The 14,421-nt window shown below is 31.6% G+C and overlaps 1 protein-coding gene across 1 annotated transcript; it reads right to left on the reverse strand.

Annotated features, from left to right (window-relative positions):
• Nucleotides 1-10,865: 10,865 nt before the first annotated feature.
• On the reverse strand, nucleotides 10,866-12,556 carry LOC131050291 (GDSL esterase/lipase At2g42990-like). Its single transcript, XM_057984494.1, has 5 exons — nucleotides 12,289-12,556; nucleotides 11,887-12,017; nucleotides 11,515-11,748; nucleotides 11,166-11,424; nucleotides 10,866-11,059 (listed from the first exon to the last, which is right to left on the reverse strand). Exons 1-5 carry the CDS (start codon nucleotides 12,554-12,556, stop codon nucleotides 10,866-10,868), a joined length of 1,086 nt encoding a protein of 361 aa, XP_057840477.1.
• Nucleotides 12,557-14,421: the final 1,865 nt, after the last annotated feature.

Here is a 14,421-nt window from a genome sequence, read left to right on the forward strand (position 1 = left end):
GACGTATGATGCATGAGAAGGTTATGTGCGATCTTTGAAGACAAGATTAGGTCTATGTAGAGTGTTGAAGACTAAAGTAATGCTAAAAGTGCATTAACAATAAGCTATCAAGGATCTAACCAAGCATACTGTGCTAGTATCTAGATCACCCACTTGTTGATTACTCATATCTTCGACAAGTTTGAAACCCTTAACCGGGTAGGCCTAGCAAAGCCTTTGTAAATCCTCTAACAAGGTGGTTCACAACTGTGGATCTGAAATCCTCTCACAAGGTAGTCTTTAACAAGACTTATCTCCTAACAAAGATCTAGATTCCTAACAGGATCTGTTTTGGTAAAGAAAATTGTATGACCTTAACCGGTCTGGTTTCTATTCTACAGATAGTTACTTGTGAGTTTCTGCTCATAGTGATTTTTCTCAATTGGGTTTCCACGTCAAATATCTTGTATTATGGTGATTGTGGTTTTGTAGGTGAATGCTTTATTTTCTATTTGGTTAGCATTTATCTTAATCAGTTTATTAGTGAATTTGTTATATTGGTTATTTGCTAAACTGACTAGAAGTTTGAGTTTAGTGTTTTTTGGTATACTAATTCACCCACTTCTTAGTATTCATCATCCTTTACCAATGCCACCTTCTTACTGCTCAGTGAGTTTAGACTCACCTTGTGTTCTTTGCTCTGAGTTTCTTCCTCCAAAGCCTCCCGTATGGCCTCTATTTTCTTTTCCTCTACCTCTGCCCCTATTACTACTTGAATCATGTTTTCTTTTTAGTTTTTCTTCAACTTTAAGGGCAAGTTGTTAGCTTTGATGAACTGTCTTTGGGCTCATTATATTTATTTCCTCTTGGATATTCCATCTTAGTCCATTTAGGCACCTAGAAACTTTGAGACTTTCTTCTTCCACTGCATGAGATCTAAGACTAGGTTTTTGAAACTCCTCCATATAACCACTTATATCAAGGTCTTTTTGTCTTATGTTTTTTCTTTTCCTATGGATCTGCACTTCATAGTCATCAAGGAGATAGGTTTCTTTGATTTTGACTAACATCCCTTTCCAAGAAGAGGTGGGAGTTTTACCTACTTTCTTCCTCTCATCCTACACAAATTTCCACCATGTGAGAGCGACTCCCCTCATCCTAGACTTGACCACTTTGACTCTTTGAGATTCAATTATTCCTTCACATTCAAAATGGTTCTCCATACCCTCTATCCATTCTAGAACCACTTCTACTTCCATCTTACCAGTGAAGAATGACAATCCTTCTAGTGATTTACTGCTTAAGGCTTTCAATGCCTTTAGGGAAGATTCTTGTTCTAAAAATAGGTCTGGTTCAGGTACTTCATCTACTTCTGACACCTCTTTACCCTTCCCTTCTACTCCTTCAACCTTTACCAACACTTCATCTTCCTTTGTTTCAATTTCACCAAGCTTACCTTCCAATTCTATCAGCTTTTCCTTTAAGAGTCTATTCTCTTCCTCCTAAACATCCACTTTCTTTGCCAACTCTACATTGGTCACCATGGTGTTTTCTCCTATAGATTCCACTTAGGACATCTACTCTCCTAGCCCAAATCTTATAGGCTCTGATACCAATTTGATAGGGTTTGCCTAGCTTGCTCACACTTCACCTAGTTGGTGTTGCTCAATTCCACCAACCCCACCAGGTCTAGCTATGCTCCAAGACCTCCAAGTCCTTCCCAATCTCTTCTAGGACTTTCTCTTTCCCAATATCAAGGTGTTTGCAATAAGTGTTTGACTAAGAACCCTACCATTTCAATGTGTTTCCCATATACTCAATCTTTCAATATTGACAACAGCTTATCAATTTCTCACTTTTCACCCCCATGCTATTGTGAGTCATTGAAGAGGTGTGGAGGTGGAATTTACCATGGAATGAATTCAATTTTGTCCATTTGATGTTTTTCAATCTCTATCTTCCTTACCAATTTCATAAATTTGCCTAGAAATAGGGCTACAAGGATGAGCCCCAATTAGGCCTCCTAAATCCAGTTTTTAAGGGTTTTTGGTTTTACAGTCGAAAATACCTTGCAAAGAGTTTTATTTTTCTTCAATCACTCACCCATCCTCAAGATATTTTGTACGTTTTAGCTTTCCAACTTACTGTACAGTGCCCTTACCCAAAATGAGGGTTTGCTAGTTTCTAGGCCTTAACTGACAATGACTGTCCAACTTTGTGAAATGGGCATCTAAGGGACTTGTCAAGGCTTCTCCTTGTAGTTTTAGCTCTTTATGGACCTCACAAATCATACCAAATGATTTGGTTAAGGTTTTGTATTCACCCTTGTAGTATGCATTCAATTTACACCCTATTTTCTCTAGTCGGGTTGCTCTTGGACTCACCTAGAACAAGGTGGAAACTATGATGAAATCCACTTTCAGAACTCCTCCCTATATATTTATACTATACCTAGGGTTTCCTTACATTTACCAACAGGCCATGATGGTAGCACAGAGGTATTTTATGGGGCAACCATTTCACATAAATATGCTATTTACAAGCCAAAGTTGGCTGATTGAAAACAAAACAATAAATGTACTAACACACACTATCTACAAAGCATGAAATGAACCAAATAGTACTATAACACACAAAAGAACTTATATCCAAAACTATATCAATGGATTCAATCCATTTGTGTTCACATTTATGCAAAATAGGACAAAAACAGTGATAACAGTCTGAAAATGAGTGGTTTCAGATTTTCATTCATACAAAATCAAACTTCCAACCTTGGTAACCATGAAAAAGGATGTTTAAATAGTCTTCCCCATGTGTGGAGGCATCCTAGGTCAAAGTGCTACCCTATCTCCACCGTTAAGCTCTTTTAGGACCAAAGTTGTCATGACAACTTTTACAACTTTCCACATTTTGTTGTTTCAACTTAAGCAACCTATTACAAGTCATTACTCATGTCTTTTTTAACATTCCTAAGACTATTCTCAACCTCTCTAATTCTCTCACCAAGTTATGCCTCTTTTGACCAATAAGAAGATCATTAACCTACTTAAACTACTAGCTACTCACAAAGTGCAAACCTAGAAAGGAAACTAAGACAACTAGGCCTACACTTGACTCAAATCAAAAATTACACACACACCTTAGACCCTCCTGGAGTCCTTATTATAAACTTGACTTGGCTAAGGTTAGTACAAGCCAAAATTATAGAAGGACTATGAGCCTAAGTCCTAGGTGCTCCTACACCACTTCTATACAGTTCCATACTATGTTCCACCATTATCAGGGCTCGAGACTGCTCAAGATTAGAGGATATTTAGTTACAAGATGCATTGATCCACTTGTGGTACCATTCATATATCCTAGATGGTTGGCAGCTCATCATATGTGGCCACAAAAGGATGAGTTGCCACTTTATTTCTGCAAACAATTGTTTGTAGAGTTTCATATGGACTTAGACATTGATTATACATCTATACTAGTGAATGTTGGATAGGGGAGAGGGAGGCTCAATGATAAATTTAGGCAACCTGATGCACTAGCACTCGTTAATAAACGAGCATTAGTTGGTGCAAACCTTTTGGTTCTACCAAAATGTTTGGATTTATCACATGTAGTAGATGCAATAGTTGATGATTCCAGGCAACATATCTACTCTAACATTGGACAAATTACCACTCAGGTCAACTAGATGACATCTGATTGTGTTGGGAGATATTTGTTGTGATCGCAGGGTACCATTCCACAGGCTATAGATGCAACATGTAACAATGGCACTGATCCAAGTATGCTCGTGTAGACATACCATCTCCACTTGACGTTGCATGGTTGATAGAGGTTGTTCCATAGTAGTGGATGAGTGCATTATTGTCTAGAGATTTATTGGATTTGTATATGCTTCGTTCTTCGATTCTTGGGATCCTATTGGAGGATGTACGGACACAAGTGAGACAACATGTACACGAAGGTAGAGCATCTCAGTGTGATATGGGGAGAGAGGAGGGAATTTTGGTGTATCCTACAACCCCTCCACCACATACATCAGTTGGTCCCTCACATCCTCCTCAGCCTACACTAGGCGATCTGACACCTGAGCTACCACATCCTACACTACTACCGCCTGTTACTTTTACATATCCTGCTCGACCTCATGGTCACTATACCAGTCTTCTTATTGACTATTTAGAGGATGCATTGCGGTATATAGACGTTGACCATGTGTCCTTCCATTCATCCGAGGTCAGCAAGATTGGAAGAGCCTTCGAGTCTCATGAGGTACACATTGTTTTTTCTTTAAGGTTATATTATTTATTTGATTTTAAAATAGTGGATTTCAAATTCAAAATTGTTAACACAATTTGAATTTTTAATTATATGCATCATCCTATTACATTGGAGATAGTAGGAGATTTGCAGCTCATCCTTCTACTTCTGCACCTGGTCACAGTCAGGTACACGTTGTTTTTTTTCTGTAAAGTCATATTATTAAATTGATTTTAAATAGTGAATTTCAACTTCAAAATTGTTAGCTAACACAATTTTAATTTTGAATTATATATGATCCAGGTTCATGGACCACGTTTGAGTTCTTCATCTTGGATACCTGTGGCCCATGCACACTCTAGTGGTGCAGATGATGGATCAAACCAAGTAAAATTTGCATGTACTTATGTTGAAGTAAAATCTTCATACTTATAGTTAGATAATATTTGCATGTGCTTATATATATGTGTGCTTACGTGTACTTTCTTATGCAGGGACAACATTCAGGACATGGATTAGTGGAGGATCAACCAACTTAGTTTATACATTATCATTGTTTGATGAGATTATATGTATGTACTACATGTACATTTTTATATATATGTGTATCTGACACTTATTTGATGAGATTATATACATATCAAACACTTGTACATATCAGACACTTGACATGTTTGATCATATTATATACATATCAGACACACTCGTTTGATGAGATTAATTGTTTTTTATTACACATATCTATGTTATATTTTTATAATTAGTTCAAGTTACATAGAATTGATCATGTTATTTTAGATGATAAATCCCGATATTTAGTTAATTGAATTATTAAATCAATTAGTTAGTTGAATTGTTAATTGTTGATTTGATTTAGTTAGTTGAATTGTTGATTAAATTATTAATTTGATCAAATCAGTTCAAATAAAAAAGTGATTCAAATCAATTAATTAAATGAATTCACTGAATTAATTAAATGAATTCACTGAATTAATCAAATTAATTCAAATCAATTAATCAAATCAATTCAAACCAATTCAATGAATTATTAAATCAATTAGTTAGCTGATTTGTTAATTGTTGATTTGATTTAGTTAGTTGAATTGTTGATTTAAGTATTAAATTAATTAAACCAATTAGTTAGTTGAATTGTTAATTGTTGATTTGATTTAGTTAGTTTAATAGTTGATTTAATTATTAAATTAATCAAATCAATTCAAATAAAAAAGTGATTCAAATCAATTAATAAAAGTATCAAGTCAATTCAATTCAATGAATTAATCAAATTAATTTAAATCAATTAATCAAATGAATTCACCGAATTAATCAAATTATCAAGTCAATTCACTTCAATGAATTAATCAAATCAATTCAAATCAATTAATCAAATGAATTCAATTCAATTCAAACCGATTCAATGAATTAGTCAAACTAATTAAAATCAATTAATCAAATCAATTCAATGAATTAATCAAATTAATTCAAATCAATTCAAACCAATTTGATGAATTAATCAATCCAGTGAATTAATGCAATGAATTAATCAATCCAATCAATCGAACAAATTAATCAATTAATTAAGTGATTCAAATCAATCCAATGAATTAATTATTTATCAATTCAATTAAGGGATTCAAATACATCCAATGATTTAATCAAATTAATTAATCAAATCAATTAATTAATTCATTTCAACTAAGTGATTCAAATCATTATAAGATAGCATGCAACAAATTAACTCAAATTGTGCAAATTTTGATTTCAAAGCAGTTGCAACAAATAAAATCAAATGTACATGTGTGTGTGTGTGTGTGTGTATATATATATATATATATATATATATATATATATATATATATATATATATATATATATATATATATATATATATATATTGCAATTTAAAATAACTTGAATGTATATGTATATGTGTAAATGTGTACCTATGTTGCAAAAAATAACTCAAATGTACATGTGTGTACATATGTATATATGTATAGCGATCCAAAAAATAGCTCGAATGTACATACGTACATATGTATGACGATCCAAAAAAATAGTACATACATATATATATATGCATATATATACATGTATGTATACATATATATGCATATATAGACATGTATCATGGTCAAAAAAATACATGAGTTCACTTGTTCTAATAAATTAAGTGAGCTAATAGTACTTAAAATCTATATCCCCACTATCTTTTACTATCTCTAATATCCTTTCATGATCTTCGATAGGGAACCTCCACTTTTGGGGACCACGACCTCTTTTTTGTAAAGTTTCAAAATGCAATCTTGTTGCTATAACTAAATGACTATAATGCAAAAAAAATTGGCCAGACATGTATTCAGTAAATGTAACACCATTGTTATCTATCTTCGTTTGTTGATAATAAGTACCTTCAACAATGACTGGTCTAGTGGGATATTGTTGCCCATCAACATCTTCAACTAATTCTCACAATTTACATTTTGTTTTTGTGCATTGTAGTAGGTAATAGTCAACACCTTCTACACTGTTAGGATCTGCAAGCACAACAAAAATATCACCTGTACACGACAAATTACAAACAATTAAATTATAGTGTATGGTTGAATGTAAAAATAATTCAAATTTAATTAAAATTTAAATAAAGTACATGAAAATGCGTAAGGATATTTAAATAAAATACAAGTGTACCTGACACAACTAAATCAGAAACACATTCATAATCAGCTGAATATATAGGATCATGAATATCTACAATGTCACTTTGTTCAAAAGGAGGCATTGTGACAAATTGTTTCATCTCCCATTGTGAAACAAATCCATCTCTAATGTTCTGACATTGGTGAATATTTGTGTTGTTTTCAATGTAATCAACACAAAAACATGATTTTTCTCCAACTTGAATCACAAGAGGTTTTCTATGTCCTATAGTCATCACTTGCTGCAAACTTCTAATGCCATTAATTGGTTGGCAATTATAAGGATTAGATCGATTAATGTCTTTAACTTCCCAAAAATAGCATTTGTTGTATGTCGTGTCATGTGCCCCAAAATGATTTTTGCACCATTCTACTATCTCACTTGATTTTCTTATGCCGCTACCTCCAAGTTCATATTGGCAAAGTGCATGCTTCACACAGGCTCTTGCTCCATCATGCTCTCATTTTCCATGTCCACTCTCAAAAAAGTTTCACAAAAACTTTAGACCATGTTTAGCATGTTGTTGTGACAACCAATTGAATGCTTTTGCAGATTTAAATTGTTCTATGAAGTTACAATCAAATCTATTATATTAGTTTACAATAGTTAATTATACTAGATAATTAAAAGACTACAAGAAATTTAATCAATTTTTTCGCTTACTAGCACATCCATCAGACCAAATCCAATGTTGTGAAGCATTTATTTGATGATGTATTCAATATTTTTAAAACGATTCTCAAAACAATATGCTACATAACTATTGTCATGACAAGTATCATCACTGATATAAAAAAATGAACTTCTTTAATGATAATGTGTTCATCTTCATCAGATTCTACACTGTCCACATGAAACTCTGCATGTCTAAACTTGTACAAAAATGGCAACCTGCTCAGAATGATAGTATTGACTTTGAATCTCTGTGTGAGGATTGAATGCATAGTTCTCAGAGAAGTCTACTATTGAAAGAATACAACCCGGAGGAAAGCAATTTTTTGAGATACGAAACTGTTTTGCTTGCCATTTCGCACCATGACAATGTAGGATATGTGGATATATCATATTGTGAAATCTACACATAAACTCTTTGTAAGGAACTCTCTTTTAACATAATTTTTTTCGATTTAGCTTCTGACTTTGTCTAATATTTTTCATATTCAAATCTCTTCGATAGAACTTGCATTGAAAGATCAATGTTCTCAATTTGTACAAATTTATTCAAATCTCCATAGTCAACACATGTATTTTTTATACATTGTACATTGTACTCATCTAGACCTTCTAATATGTCACATAAAATAGACTTCACAAACTATGTTGCACTTGTAGGGATGACTACATTTGGATTAGTTTTTTCCATTGCCTTTTTATATGACTGGAGGTTCAGCTGAAATTCAACATGATTTTGACAACATGTTTCACGTACCTTATTGATACACACAAAACATGGCCATAATCCCTGAAACATTCTTTGACATATCTTGACATCTGGAAATTCTTCTTTGAATGCTTCAAATAGTTCGCTTTGTGTTGTGTTTATAAACTATTTTGGATGTGCAATTTTGTACCATCTTCATCTTTAATTTTATAGTGTCTCTTCTATTGGAAGAAACACGAGAGTGATGGGTCTAGTATTCAATAACAAGTCTTTTTACATCTTCAACAATTCTATCTTTTTGAGGAACCTTGCAAGTATTGACCCAATTCTTTTCAATATTCTCATCCAACTTGTTTCTTTTCCTAATATATCTTTGCACAGTTCTACTAGAGACATCCAATAACTGGGCAATTGTTTGAGTTTGTCTTCTCTATGATAATTTCTTACTAGAAATTGTAGTCATTAATGCTCTCTGTGCAACACTTAAATGAACAGTTAGACTTGTGCTCTCGATACATTTCAGAGCTTCTTGCAAATTTTCAACCGCTGTCTGATTTGCTGATCCCTCTGATGATTTATTGTTGTTATCAACACTCAATAACTCCAAAATGGGGGTCATTTCTTTTCTCCTAGATAACTTTGTAAACAATTGTGCTCTTCTAATTAGAGATTTATCTTGAAAATATTCATCCCGATGTTTTTTGCTGTGTAGCTTTATTGTTCTTTCTGGCACCATAACCTCAACTGAAATCTCATTGAAAAGAGAATCTTCATCCATCTCCATCAAATTGGACATACCCAAGAAAAAATTTGTGGATTGTCTAGGACCAATTTCTTTTCTTTCCTGAATCGGGACCACTTCATCGTCAACGGGAACTTGTTCTTGAGCAGGTATTGTATCCCTTTTTTTTGTCTCTTTTATTCGATCATACTTCCATAATCTAGTCCTTTTATTGCCCATTGGACAAATTTCTATTGAGAAGAAATCCAAATCTGCAGACCCCTAAATACACATGCCCACATGCACATATATGTAAAAATTAAAATTTAAACTTAAATTTCTTTTTTTTATATAGTTTATTTTTATTTTTAATATTTACTGAAAGTAAACTTCAATTATAATATTTTTTTATTTATATATGCACTATATAAATATTTTTACAACTATTTTATTTTATGCATGTAATACAATTAGAATTAAAAGATTGATGAATATAAAAATATTTATAAATTTCATTTCATAATAATTTATATTATTAATGATTGGATTATATTTAATAATTATTTTTAAATTAGAAAAAAAATTGACAAATATAAATATATACATTTTTTATAAATTTAAAAGAATACAAAAAATACTTTTTTAAGTTTTAATGTAAGAGTTAAAATTTTAGCATTAAGAGTTTAATATAGTTTAGTTTTATATATGTTGTCATTTCTTTACAACTCGTTGAATATATAATTTTACAATTTTGTCAATTTATGTTAATATTATTTTTATGTTATATACATTAAATCTAACATAGTATTGACCTAAGGCAATTTAGGTCTATTTCTCCCTCTTTACTTCTTTTTATTCGAACATCTATAATGTCATCTACAAGTAACAAATCTCTCTCTCTCTCTCTCTCTCTCTCTCTCTCTCTCTCTCTCTCTCACTCACTCACTCACTCACTCACACACACACACACACACACACACACACACACACACAATCTCAATCTCTCTCTCTCCCTCCCAATCTCAATCTCTATCTCCACCCCGCACTCACACCCTCCCCCCCTCTCTCTCTTCCATATCCCTCTTACTCTCCCCTTTTAGACATCTTTCCCTCTCTATATATTTATATATCTCTCTCACCTCTTCTATACACATACACACTCACTCACTCTATCTCTCTTGCTCTTGCCTACTATTGGTAGGAACATGATGCATTGTGTCCCTTGTTATATTTGTTTTATGTCAAACCTAATTATGTATTGAGAATACAAGGCTAAGCCAATACATCTTTTGTTGAGTATCAATAATTATGGGGTGTTCATTTGCCAAATGATCTTACCCTCATCCCTGATGACATCAAAAACTTTACACTATGTAAGATTTACTCCTTAATGAACTCACTCAAAACAATTTAACTTCATTCATAAAAAATAGACCATTTGACAAATATATTATTATTTATCTTTAATTTCAAATAAAATTGATATATAATTGAAAATTCTTGATGAATCAAAGACTAATTTTTATTTTATTTTTTATTTATAATCAACAAAGAAAAATTAGAAAGAAGATTTACCAAAAGATAACCCATACATTCTATCAAAGATTACATTACAACCATATGAAAGAGTGAAAACATGATCTGAAACACTCTATGAGGTTGACCAAGATTATTGTTATCCTCAAACATTTTTTATCTTTTTTGTTTTGTCTTTTAAGGAAGATAGAAATCTCACGTTTGTGGTTGACAATTTATTTTACTTTCCATAGCTAACCTTTGCATCGTATCATATGCAATTTCAAGTAGAATTATAATCTAAGTTTAAAGAAGTTGAGGAACATCTCTGGTAAGAAATAGACTAGAAATGTTTTGATATGCCTTCTGAGTAAGGTGGACGGAATCAAAGAATAGATATTTGGAAGCATCGGCACATGTACAGGGAGTAAATTTTTTGCACAGCAATACAGCTTCAAAGGTACCCGTCCCACAGCAAGCCTCTGCAATCACCTCCAAATCTGGCATGCAATATAGCATTGCAAGATTAGACATAATTTACCCATATATTAATATAGAACAGAGTAAAAAATTTGTATTACTATCAATCAAGAGAACGTAAAATACCATATTTGCTAGGGTTTGCAATGAACTTGGAAATCAGATTGTGGTAATCGAGGTAAGCAATCTTAAGGCTAGGAAAAGCAGGTTTGAGTCCATGAATCATAGCTTTCAATCCTGAATTGAATCCATCTGCAGCCTTGTTTATCTTCTTATTACATGCTCCCTTGATCAAAAGGCTTCCTAGTAGTCTCTCTATTGGTAGACATCCCAATGGTGGAACATTAATCACAGCAAGTCTAGTGGCACCCAGATTGTATAACTCCTGCAAAATTCAGACCCACAAATCAGAATTCACTGTAGGTATGATTGGAAACTACTAAATTCAAAGAGCATAGACAAGTTATAAGTATACCTTGATATATAGTGTGTATATATTCAAGAGGAAATCTGTATACTCTTGAACAGTGAATCGGAGTCGACGAGTTCGGAGTGAAAAGTAATTGACAACGAAGTCATTGGTGCCTATCGAAATGAAAAATATTGCCTTATTTATTATGGTGGTGGCCTCTTCTTCTCCCACCAATCCTGCTATTTTCTTTCTATATTCTTTAAAATACTCAATTTGTTTCCAAACTGGTATCACATTCTGCATCCATATATACAAATCAAGCTTATAAGGAAAAAGCTGACAAGATGCATACATTAGTTGCATGTATCCATTGTCCTACAAATGTATTAAGGTCCTCTGAAAAAGTTCACAAGATGATATGTAATGTCTGCCTACCGATATTTGGGCAGTGAGATTGTCTAAGCCTGTACCAGATGATGAAAAACAGACACCAGTTAGCAAGTCTTTGGCTTTGAGCTTAGGGTCCAAATATGGGGGCAGCAGTTCCTTGATTCCAAGTCCTTCAGCTGTAATGTAATGAAATGTTAGTATCATAAAAAAATTTGAAAATGGGTAAATCAAATCAAATAAATAACAATCATGAAGTGTGATTCAAAATGTTGATGTAAAAATTTTCATACAATTGAATTCAGTAATTGCAAGTTATGAACGTATCATTAAACAACAATCATTTTAAACTCTTGCCAAACCAAAATGGTTATCAGAGGATATTCACATTTATATCTAGAGTTTTCAAATTCATTGGCAAGCTTTAAGGAAAACATGCATATGAGTTACCAAAGTAGTCGGACATGAGCTTTCCATTGGATATCCTTCCTGTGGGAATGCAATCTTTGAAATCTTTTCCATATGGAGGATAATCACCAGTAACATTTGTATCAATATAATCATTATTCCCTGTATCTCCATAGGAGTCCCCAAACAGAAAAATTGCAGGCACTTTCTGTACTCTTTCAGACAAAATGTAATCACATTTCTGAACTATTATGATGAACAAACTATAAAGCACAGAGTGCAAAATGAGAGATTCTGCCCTTGATTTCATTACTGCTTTATGTGCAATCTTTGAATTGCAGTACAAAATTTATCTCAATCCTTTTAAAAGTGAAGTACCAACAATGGAAGGCATGAAGATAAGCTTCCTTTCGTATTGTTGGGCATTCATATCGTGTGGGTGACAGATTTAAGTGAGCATGGAAGATAAGATGGACATGGATACTCAACGTGGATGATGATTATGTTTGAAGGATAATGACTTTGACTGATATAAATAGATAGATATTAATGATAGAAGAACCTATGAAATATTGTTGTAGTAGTTTTTAGATTAGATAGATATGATATTAAAGAATACGGTTTGGGTTTTATTAAAGTTTGTCTATTTTTAAGTCCTTCACCTATCTTCTCATTCTTCAAATGTAAAAATTTTAACAATATCAAAGATCAAATTATTTTTCAATAAATAAGTTTTTAGGATATTCATTATGAGTACTATTTTAAGGAATTAATTATAAATTGTATAAAATTAGGTTAATAAATGTAATTATAATAGTAGTAAGTGTTATGTAGTATAAGTTTGTCTTTATGAAATTGTAATATTAGTATTTGTTGGTAAGATAATAGATAAGTTATGATATATTATTTTCAAGACGCAGTGAATAATAGTTTGAGACCAACAAATTCTTCTTTGTTTCATAATGATATTGGGTTAGTGAACATTATAGTTTTTAGTTTATATTGACTTCAATATTAATTTGTATGTTCTTTAGAACAAATGTTTGTTAAATATTGACAAGTACATGATCTCTCAGTAAAGAGACTTCCTAGATTTATTGGCTGATTTGGATGTAGATATTAAGAACTTGAAGTTTAATTCAAGTTAATTTTATTTTTTATAATAAATATTTGTTAAATATTGAATATTAAAATTATAATTGATATAATTCAAGAAATAAATATTGATTGTTGTAATTAGTTTGCAATATGATCTAACTATAATTGATAATAAGAGTTAAAATTGGAAGGTTAATAATTTGCTAATGAATTTTATAAATATTTGATGTGATATTTAGAGCACTATATTCATTTTAAATTGTAAATGTAAAATAATTGTTAAATTATAAATAAATTTCTAATTTTAAAAAACTAAAAAACTAATATATATATATATATATATATATATATATATATATATATATATATATATATATATATATATATATATATATATATATATATATATATATATATATATATATATATATATATAATATTTAAATGTTTTTTGAATAGTTAATTAGTAAAAAAATTATTTGACAAATTTAAATTATATTTTTTATGTTATTATTTATTTTTAAATTTAAATAATTTAAATAACTAAAAATTATATTCATAAAATTAAAATACTAATTGAACCATATTTTTTAATACAATAGAATATTTAATAATTATACGAGTAAAAAGTATTGACCTTTTGGTAAAATATTAGGAATTTTTTCCTATAGTGCCAACATCCAAGATTCATATCTTACAAAGTTACTTTCTACCACAACAACACTTGAGGGCCCCTAAGATATTATAACTTGATTTACCCAAAATGTAAAGTGGAGCATTTGCATTGCACCTAAGTGTACATCCCTACCCTAATTTTTCCTCCATTCATTGGGAGGAGTGAGTGAAGGTGAAGGTGAAAATGATTATGTCCATTGGATTAGGGGTGGGTGAAGTTGAATCTTGATGGATCTACCTAAGAAAATCTAGAACCTTTGGGTGTAGGGTGTGTTTTGGGAGATGAGAATGGGAATGTTTTAGTTATAAAATCTAAGTGACTGAAGCCTAGGGGAAATAATGAGGCTAAATTCCAAGCAGCGTGGATGGTCTGACTCTATGTCAAAACTTAAGCTACAAAAG

This window comes from Cryptomeria japonica, chromosome 1, assembly GCF_030272615.1.
Source record: "Cryptomeria japonica chromosome 1, Sugi_1.0, whole genome shotgun sequence".
NCBI classification, from domain to species: domain Eukaryota; kingdom Viridiplantae; phylum Streptophyta; class Pinopsida; order Cupressales; family Cupressaceae; genus Cryptomeria; species Cryptomeria japonica.